Source organism: Nematolebias whitei, chromosome 3 (assembly GCF_014905685.2).
Source record: "Nematolebias whitei isolate Nwh7 chromosome 3, NemWhi1, whole genome shotgun sequence".
NCBI classification, from domain to species: domain Eukaryota; kingdom Metazoa; phylum Chordata; class Actinopteri; order Cyprinodontiformes; family Rivulidae; genus Nematolebias; species Nematolebias whitei.
In genome coordinates, this window is record NC_056500.1 from 41,908,501 (window position 1) to 41,918,423 (window position 9,923).

Consider the following 9,923-nt stretch of genomic DNA (forward strand, 5'->3'; position numbering starts at 1 on the left):
ACCGTTTACACCTGTCCACAGTCGCACCGTTTACACCTGTCCACAGTTCGCACTGTTTACACCTGTCCACAGTCGCACCGTTTACACCTGTCCACAGTTCGCACGGGCTCGACTCGCCATCACAATCAAAGAGTCCAGAGTCACTATAAAACCAATCTGCATAACGTGCAGAAAGTAAATCTTTCTGTTCCCATTCAATTATGAGATTCCATGTCTTTTCTCAAGAATGGAAATCATTCACATATTTCTTCTTTTACTTTTTAGCTTAATCAGCTTAAGTTTTATGGTGAAGTATTGAGGTTATACACCTCTTGCCATATTCAATGTTCTCTGCTAACTCGATTGCCATGTCCAGAGAAAAAGAATGATGATAAAATACGTCACATATGAGATACTTCTGTTTCAGTTGTTTTTTTTTTTGTGGTTTTTTTGTGGTTTGGCAAGAGGTTATATAGAGGTTCAGCTTTTATTTTGATAGTCCACTTCTGCTTTTCGGCAAGGAATTTGCAAACTAGCTAAATATTTAGGTTTGAGCTAAATATTTAACTTGCAAGTTAAGTATTTAGCTAGCAAGTTAAATATTTAGGGCTGAGCTAAATATTTAGTTAGCAAATTAAATGTTTGTTTTGGAAATTAAATGTTTAGCTTGGAAATTTAATATTTAGGTCCGAACTAAATATTTAGTTAGCAAATTAAATATTTAGTTTAAGAATTAAATGTTTAGCAGGGCAGCACGGTGACACAACTGGTAGAGCTGCTGCCTCTCAGCAAGCAGGTCCTTGGTTCAAACCCCGGTCCAGGGGCCTTTCTGGGTGGAGTTTGCATGTTCTCTCCGTGCATGCGTGGGTTTTCTCCAGGTGCTCCAGTTTCCTCCCACAGACCAAAAACATGCATGTTAGACTGATTGATAACGCTAAATTGTCCCTAGGTGTGAGTGAGAGAGTGAATGGTTGTTTGTCTCGTTTGTCTCTATGTGTCCCTGTGATGGACTTGCGACCCGTCCAGGGTGTACCCCGCCCCTCGCACAGTGATGGCTGGACATGGGCACCGGCGACCCCCGTGACCCAAAATGGAAGAAGCGGGTAAAAGATAATGGATGGATGGATGGATGGATGGATGGATGGATGGATGTTTAGCTTAGAAATTACATGTTTAGCTTGGACAATAAAAGTTCAGTTCAGTTTGGAACTTAAATGTTTAGTTTTCGAAATAAATATTTAGCTTGGAAATTAAAATTTTAATTTGCAGCTAAATATTTAGTTCACTAACTAAATATTTAATTTGCAAGTTAAATATTTAGTTTGTAAATTAAACATTTAGCTTGGCCATAAGCATTTATTTTGTAAACTATATATTTAATGTGGATCTAAATATTTAGCTTGTGTTCATTTAACGTGCAAGTTAAGTATTTAGTTTGTAAACTAAATGTTTAGCTTGTAAACTAAATATTTAATTTGGGACTATGACATTTATAAATGTATGAATAACATGGTTAAAATATGACTTTGAAACAAAAAACTATTTTTTCCTTACGAAAGGCTAAATAAACCAAAAATATTGCTGTTAATTTTTGACTGTGTAACCTCACAAACGGCACCCCATAATTAGGTTTTTCTTTTTTGAATAAAGCTATTCTGAATAGACTTTAAGTTAAGTTGAAAATAAAATAATTTGCGTTTACTGGGGCCATTGTGGTAATTTTAGAAGATTACCCTGATAAGAAAATGTTTTTGTAGTAAACAATCCCCTCTTTTCTCAGCGGGACGACTAAATAAACTTCCATAGACACTAAAATTATATAAAACTTTAAAGACAAACTGCTGTGAAGTGGGTCTGTTTGTAAGAAAACAAGTGAACACCACAGTGAACAGACGCGAGCGAGGACATTACTCGTTACATAAACTGAATGGCTCTAATGTGATTTGTTCTACAGCAGGGGATACACACACACACACACACACCATTTCTTTCTGGTAGAAAAGCATAAAAGGCATTTATTGCTGGTCTCAATATTTGTAAGCACTAAAACACCCATTAGTCTTCTGTTTCTAGTGCATTCTTTTATTTGTATTCATTTCTTGCTGCAGCTTCAGAAAAAGCCACTCCCAGAATATACATCAAGCTGTGCAGCTCAGTTAGCGCGCTGTGACTTTTGGTAGCATTACATCGTACAACGAAGACAAAGACTGCAAAAAATATATAATAATAATAATAATAATGAAAAATCTGAAATGTTTCTCTGTAGACAACAATATGATTTTGGCTAAATGAGAGCCACGCCTTCGATAATTCAGACAAGCTTCACACAAAACATTTTGAAACGTTTAAACGGGTCAAAAACTGTTGGGCTTTGTGTGACAGAACTGGTGTTTTGACATTTTTAACGATTTCGACTAAACCACATTTTAAATTCCTGATTTTCATTTGTTTCTGATTTTCCAAAGTTGTAGCTGCCATCTTTTCCTTCCCACAGTTTCCCCACCTTTTACTAAAGCTATGTATCACAGAGTATATCGCATGTGTGCTGTAGGGCTGACAGTTCCTCATCAGAGTGCACAACCAAACCCTCACTGACTCTGAAGTGGCTCTTCAAAGCTGCGAGTGAAGGATTTTTAAACGTGTCTCTTGTTCTTAGCTTAACATCACACGCGTGTGAGAGTTCATGTGTGACCCATCAGACTCGTTTTCTTACAGTACAAGAATTATTTTTTTATGATTAATGGTTGATGCTGACTTTTTACTCTGCGTTTCTATCTGCAATGAGATAGACTCATGAATCCCTAATCAGGATAATCACTGTGAACAAAAAAATCACTGTAATGCCACTTGACTGTTGATGTGTGCTGCTGATCTCATGCTGCTGATTTATTGATGCTGCTGTATTCATGCATGCTCATCTGCTCACACAGACTCATGTTCGTGCTGCTGTTGTTCGGCATGTTTTTTTCTACTACTAGTGCTTAGTGTATTCTTAGTTTATTGTATTTCTTAGTTCATATCTTAGATCTTATTACTGCTTTTCTTTACATGTTAATACTTTTGTTGGATGTAACTGGGACCCTGTGCACACAATTTTGTTCCACCACATGTACCACATGAGGTGTGTATGACAAATAAAGAAACCTTGACTTGACCTTGAAATCTTAAAAAAAAGTTATCTTAGTTTTAGTTTATATTATTAAGCGGTTAAACCCCCTGACAAAATAATAAATTATTTGCCTAAAAAAGGTTAAAATTTGATTTAATAGCAAAATAGCTTAAAAGAATAATCCACTGAACATTTACTTATTGCTGTTCTTCTTGTAAACAGAAAGCTTGACTGTAAATAACCCAACATGTTTTGTATAAAACTTCTTTTTCCAAATTCAGTTGTTCAAGATGTTTAATTAATTAATGGGAAAATTAATTGTTACTTTAACTGCAGAAAGCTTTATTCAAATATTCAAGCAATATTTTAGCACATCTGTATTATTGTACATTGTATGGGTTAATATTCACGTCAAAAGAAATGTTTATTTTATACGTTTACACTTTGCGGCCCTTCTGATTAACGACAAACCCAAATAAAAATATAACCCATGGAACTCTAAGGCTTCATGTTGACTTTACCTGAACTGATATTAAATGTGTTCATCAAATGTTTTCAGTGAATGTGTGTGTTATCTGTAGGCACTTGACCTGCTCAGGGGTGAAAACTAATACTGGTCTCGCCTCTGCAGGTACGACATGATGCTGTCCTGCTGGAACCACGACCCTTTAAAAAGGCCTTCCTTTAGGAAACTGGTGGAGAGAACCGAACTGCTGCTCTCTGAAAATACCAAGAACGTAAGCAGCAAAAATGAAACACTTACTTTCAGCGGATGATATGCATTCCTTCAAGGAATGCTAGGCCTTTATTTTTTCTTAAATATTTTGTGTTTTGGACTGAGAAGGTGCACATGTAACTGATTTTGTGGCTGTGTGTGTGTTATCCTTCAGGTGTACTTAAGGCTGAGCAACACTCCAGGTGCTTCAGAGCAGCAGAGGGCACCATCACGACGGCTGAGCTCAGTCTGCAGTACCACGGCCCCAACGCAGCCTCTGCTGCAGAATACAGTTGATGTCTTCCTGGACTACGTCTAACACACACACACACACAAACACACACACCTCGCTTCATTCTGAACAGCATTATCTTTTTAAAGTAAATCCTAAATGCTGGCCCTCCTGCGGCTCACACACTGTACATACGAGCACTCAGCCTCTAACTACTCATTGCTGTATCGATCTCTGTGGTAGGTATTTCAGGTGCACGTCTATATAAAGCAAACTCCAGCACTAACAGGCCATCAGATACACCATCGTGAGCCATGAGAGGAGGAGGGCTGGCTCACACTCAGCCTTACATTACATCTTAAGATGCTTTGGGGACAAATAAAGATGAAAGTACATGTACATATACATGACAAAGGCAAAATGATGTCTGAGTGTGGAATAAATGAGCGGTGCTCATCACTAGAGTCTACATTTTGTGGAAAATACCCTTTGCATTGTACAGGACTGGATTTGAGATCTTGGGAATTTTTTTTTTTTATCTTTCTTTTGGCAAACATTATTATCCAAAACATCACATCCTAAACTGGTCATTTTCACTGGATTTGTAAGAGATTTTTGTAAATAGGCCTTTGAACAGTGTCTTTAACCTGAAACCAGTGAGCCATAAAAACAGCATGTAAGCAGTTATCCAGAATAGAAATCAAATCAACTTAAAGCCATAAGTTACATAAACACTGATTCCCACCTGCGTGTTGTAGCTGCAAATACTGTGAATAACTGGTTCATTGCTGTATGTTTATCATGGATGATCCCTTTAGCAAAGGCCAAGATTTTAGGACTGATTGTGTGCTTTTTGTTGTCACATGTATGCAATGTAAATATAATAGAGACGTGCCTTTAGATGTTTGTTTTGTTAACAATGGATGCATTGTTCCCTGACTGTTACATGTGGGAAAGATGGATGGAGAAGAACCTCTGCCCTCTGGTTTTGAAATACGTACTTGCAGTTTTGATACAGATGGTTGACTTGTAATAATAAAGAAAGCACCTGTGATGGTGAAATCAACTACTCGGTGCCAGTTTCCATTGTCTTCTTAGTTGTTTATTTGTGAAATGACAAAACTGATGCTGGAGACAGAGTTTTCATTATGCCAAAAAGAATTAAAACCTTTAACGCCATCATCTAAATTCATGCTCAATAAGCAAGGTAAAAATCCAACAATGTTCAGTCAGGTCTGGACGGTTTCTTTTTTGCTGAGACGTTTCGTCCTTCATCCCAAGAACTTCTTCAATCTGAGGAGTCACCAAACAAAATTGATTCCCACAAACAGCAATACCGTTTAACACCATCGTTTACTTGCAGCTCATAGTGAAGCTCTTTCTCGGCTTGGACCGAAAACCTCACTCTGTGACTGGACGTTGGACTTCCTGTCAGGAAAACAACAATTTGTGTTGATAGTAAGACTTCACACCCCATCAAAAGAGACCAGGAGTACCTCAAGGATGTGTACTTAGTCCTTTACTGTTCACTCTGTTTTAACACCACTATTGTTAAATTGAGCACAAACCAGTTTAAATTTGCTGACGACACAATAGCGACTAAACTCAGCTGCACTGATTATGAAACACCAAGAGTTGAAATTAAATAAAATGAAATAACTTCAAGCTTATAAAAGTCCAGTCAACTTTAAAGTGATTTTCTGTTAAATAATTATCAATAGTTAGCGCCTTCCCAGCAGTCAGAGCACAGAGGGTCGAGAAAGAGGCATAAGTCCTTGCTTGGCTAATATTTAGCTAAGTGAGGCAGTTTTTTTTTTTCAAGATTATAAAACAACTTTTTCAAAAAGAAAATACGTGTGAAAGAACACTATTAGGTATTAATGTTTACTATTAGGGTATTAGAACAATATTAGTTAATATTAAAACTTTACACTTTTTCAGTTTTATTTTGTTGCTGTTTTTGTAACCGAATGTCTTTTGCTGCACAAATGATCCTGTAACGTGTGATTATGGCTGAATCACAGAAAAAGAAAGCCTTTAATTCTAGTAACAATAGCATCGCCTTCCTGCTACTTTCCTTCTTAAGCTCTATGGAAGAATAGAGCTCATGCTGCTGATTATCTCATGCTGCTGATCATCTCCTGCAGCTGTATTCATTCAGAGCCATCTGCTCACCAGACTCGTGTTCGTGCTGCTGTTGTTGCGCCGTATTGTTTTACATTATTAGTGTTAGCGTATATCTTAGCTCTTTCAGCGTACTGTTTGTCATATATATCTTAGATCCTTACTGTTTCTTTTCATACTTTATATTTTGCTATTTTTGGGTGTAACTAGGACCATGTACATAATTTTGTAACATTTCGTACATGTGATGGAAATGACAAAATAAACTTGAACTTGAAACAGCAAGGATGAACTTCGCTTTTCACACAAAGATTTATTTTGGCTTTGTTTAATAAATAATGGCAAGATATTGCTCATCACTTGGTTAAATATTTTTTCAACCTGTTAAAAGCAGTTAAATCCCTTTTATTAGACGCTGTTACATAAAACTCTAGAATTAAGAGGGTCTAGTCCACCCAATGACTTTATGAAGATGCCAGGAAAAAGTCCCGAGTATGTGGGAAATATTCCTTACGCCACACATAAGTAGAGACAGACCAATAAGGTTTTCTCTGTAGTGGATATTAAAATAATTACTTTTATAATACCGTAAAAATTGTTTGCTCTACCGCTAACAAAATCTGTTCAGCCTCCTGCCAATAAAACGGACTATAAAAGTTCATGACTCAATCCGTTTGTGCAACAGCTTCATTTCTCTGTTGAATCCTCAGTAACACAACACACCACTTGACTAAAGAAAAGTAGTTTTGTTTTATTATACATGTGAGTATACTGCAAATAAAAACACATTTTCTTGGTAAAAACACGCCATAACCTAAAATAAATCAGAGCAAAGGTGCCAAATGATATATTTGCAACTGTTTTTATTTTCATGTTGACCAAGAAAGGACAGGGAGGGTTATATTTGCAAACATTTTGCTTCAAAATATTGATTATTATTACATTTGACTTTGGGGTAGATAAAGGAGCACAGTTGAGCGAAGAAGGGATATACATACGTACAGTACAGGTAAGCATAGCACCATGTTACACTGAATACTGGTGTTTTTAGCTTGGTGTTTGTGTACAGAATTATACTAGTCTTCTAATAAAATGGTGTTTGAAAAGAAAGGAAACGGTTGGTGTATTGATGTGGAAATCAGGGAGGAAGGGGGTGCCTGTCTGTCTTTTTGTCTCATCAATGCCATCCCATCCCAACTATCCAAGACATCACTATTCAACAGCTTTCAAACCCTCTTCCTCCCCAGAGCAGATGTCAAAACACACATTGGAAAACTAAACATCTGTAATGGTGCAACATTCAACATTTCTCACAATACAAAACCAGTAAATTAAAAAAAAAAAAAAAGGATTGTATTTCAGATTCTGCACGTGGAATCTTGTGGTGCAAATGATTTTCTTCCACATGCCTCCGTCCCCTTCCTTCATAACAAAGCCATAATTTAAAGTTACAACATCCATTAGTCTTTAGATCAACCTTTACAATCTTTGGGCTGGGTATCAGTGGCACAAAATAGATTCATTTCAGTACTACTCTTTAGAGGGACACATAAAACTATAGTCTCTTTATCTGCTATGTGACAGGTGGAAGACCCTTGTTAATATTTATTCTACTTCTTATTTGAGGACAAACTCTAGAAAAAATTGTCTATTTAACCTTTTATTAATTCTTCTTAGGATTAGTGTTTGATTAGGAGTCTGTCCCCTATTTATTTATTCTAGTCTGATAGTAAACCAGTGGTCTGCATTGCCCAACATCCATACTTTTCCGCTCTCACGTATCGTTTCATATGAAAATAGAATGGGTTACAGTGACAGGTACCACACATGCAAAGTCTCACACGAGAGGAGCCGTCTCCCACGCAGGCGCACGACACACGGCCCTACACAAGGAGCACGCGCTGGAAAATTACATTTTTATATACTGCAACGCAAGAACTGATTGGCTATCTCCAGGGGGGGACGCCAATACTGACCCCGCCCCTGAGTGATACAAGATCAAGGAAAGGAGATGTATATACACACACACACACACACACACACACACACACACGAGCGCCCACACGCGCCATCTTTCCAACACTCGCATTCTGAACGCTCCTCTGCCAGCGATTACACTCCTCCACTCCGAGGCTTTTCAGTTTGATATGGCTTATCACTGTCGTGCACACACCGAGCCAAGATCCATTACTGTCTTTACAGCTGGACCGCGGCCCAGTCCTGGTTTCAACTGCGGTTTGAGAACTGAGAAACGAGCGAACCCGACTGCATGAGGGTTTTGCTTTTGAATTTCTGGGGCCAAGGAAGAGGAAGAATGGTGAATGGCAAAGTAGACCAGGAAAGATGTTGGTAGAAATCCAAACTTGCTGGAAAAACAGAAGCCAGTTTTTCTCTGAACAGCTCTATTCACATTTTTAACCTCGTTTCTGTGTTCTGATCCTTCGCTGATAAGGAAACAAAAAGGCGATTCTTTGTTTTTGTTTTTAAGATCTAGGTCAAATCTTTCCACTTAGGGGCCGCGCTCCTCACAACACAAGTTCCTCTGGTCTTTGCAGCATCGCGGTCTAACCCTTCCTGGTCTGGCTCCAGACTGAGGCAGAAGAAAAAACACTTTTCACATTCCTGAGAGGACAAGTACCATCCAGCAACTTCAAACCTTTTTACTAAGTCTAACGTTTTAAGACACAAGGGGCAACCGGCGCGCACACGCTCGCAAACTACAGGCGCACTCATGCTCCGTCATGCACACGAGGATTGTATTCTCAAAAAAGTACACGTTAGCTCACAGAATCACACCACAGACTACAAAAACTAGGTTCCAACAGTGATTTTTCTTTACACAACCACGTTAAGTGCTGAAGTTGTCAGGAGGTTGAGGATATACTGTTAGTTAGGGCTCTCCGACTGTTCAAAAATAATTCCTACTATATACACACGAATTAACTTTATACGGGGACATTTCTCGTTGGAAAATATTTACGGTTTAAAAAAAAAACAACAACCATAATTCACTACGTTATTGGCACTTGGAATCACTAAACCCGTCATATGTCGAGTAATCCTGCAAATAATTCAGTTGAACTGTAATCTAGCTTCTCGTCGAACATATTTTTGTAATTACAAAGTTTAAAAAATCAATTTTTGTCCTGGAGACACAGTGTTCAAAAGCAGCTTCCACGTAAACACCCAAGCCCAACCTGTTCTTTAACGCACGGACAGACTTTAAAGTCTCGTTCTGAACTTGTTTCTTAAGAGAGTGGGGAGGAGAGGGGATATTAAAGAGCATCTCACTGCTCTGTCTTCAAACAGAAACCACTTAAAAGTAAAAATTCAATTGTCAAAAGCAACTAATAAAAGCTTACACAGTTATTCTTTCCATGCAGTCATATAAAATACTACGGTTCTGTTTTCTGTTAGGCTATACTGAATATTTACACATTTTCTTTTTTATTATACAGTAAATCTGTACACGGTCAGTCCACTTGGAGACCCCTTCACAGAGTCTGTTGCAATAAAGTGTATCTTTTCAGGTCTTTTCAGAGCCTGAAGCTCCCTCACGTTACTGATGGAGACTTTATCCGCCCTACAAGCGGGCTGACGTTCGTTGGCGAGTTCGTTCTGAGCTCGCAGCCTTTCCTCGTTCCTACAACTCGTTTCTTTTAGACTAAGGAAGGGGAGGCAAAGGTTTTTAGAGGGAAAGATGTTTGTGACAGTCACAAACATCTGCAGCGGTCGATCACCCTGAACTCGTGTTCCTCCGGGCC

General features: G+C 38.2%; 1 protein-coding gene across 1 annotated transcript in view; it reads left to right on the plus strand.

The window, feature by feature from the left end:
* kitb (KIT proto-oncogene, receptor tyrosine kinase b) overlaps nt 1-4,338 on the plus strand; it is a 32,196-nt gene extending 27,858 nt beyond the window's left edge. The window contains exons 16-17 of the mRNA XM_037674345.1: nt 3,720-3,825; nt 3,979-4,338. Of these exons, the coding sequence (XP_037530273.1) occupies nt 3,720-3,825; nt 3,979-4,122 (250 nt within the window). The 3' untranslated portion in view covers nt 4,123-4,338. The remainder of the gene's footprint in view (nt 1-3,719; nt 3,826-3,978) is intronic.
* The last annotated feature ends 5,585 nt before the right edge of the window (nt 4,339-9,923 follow it).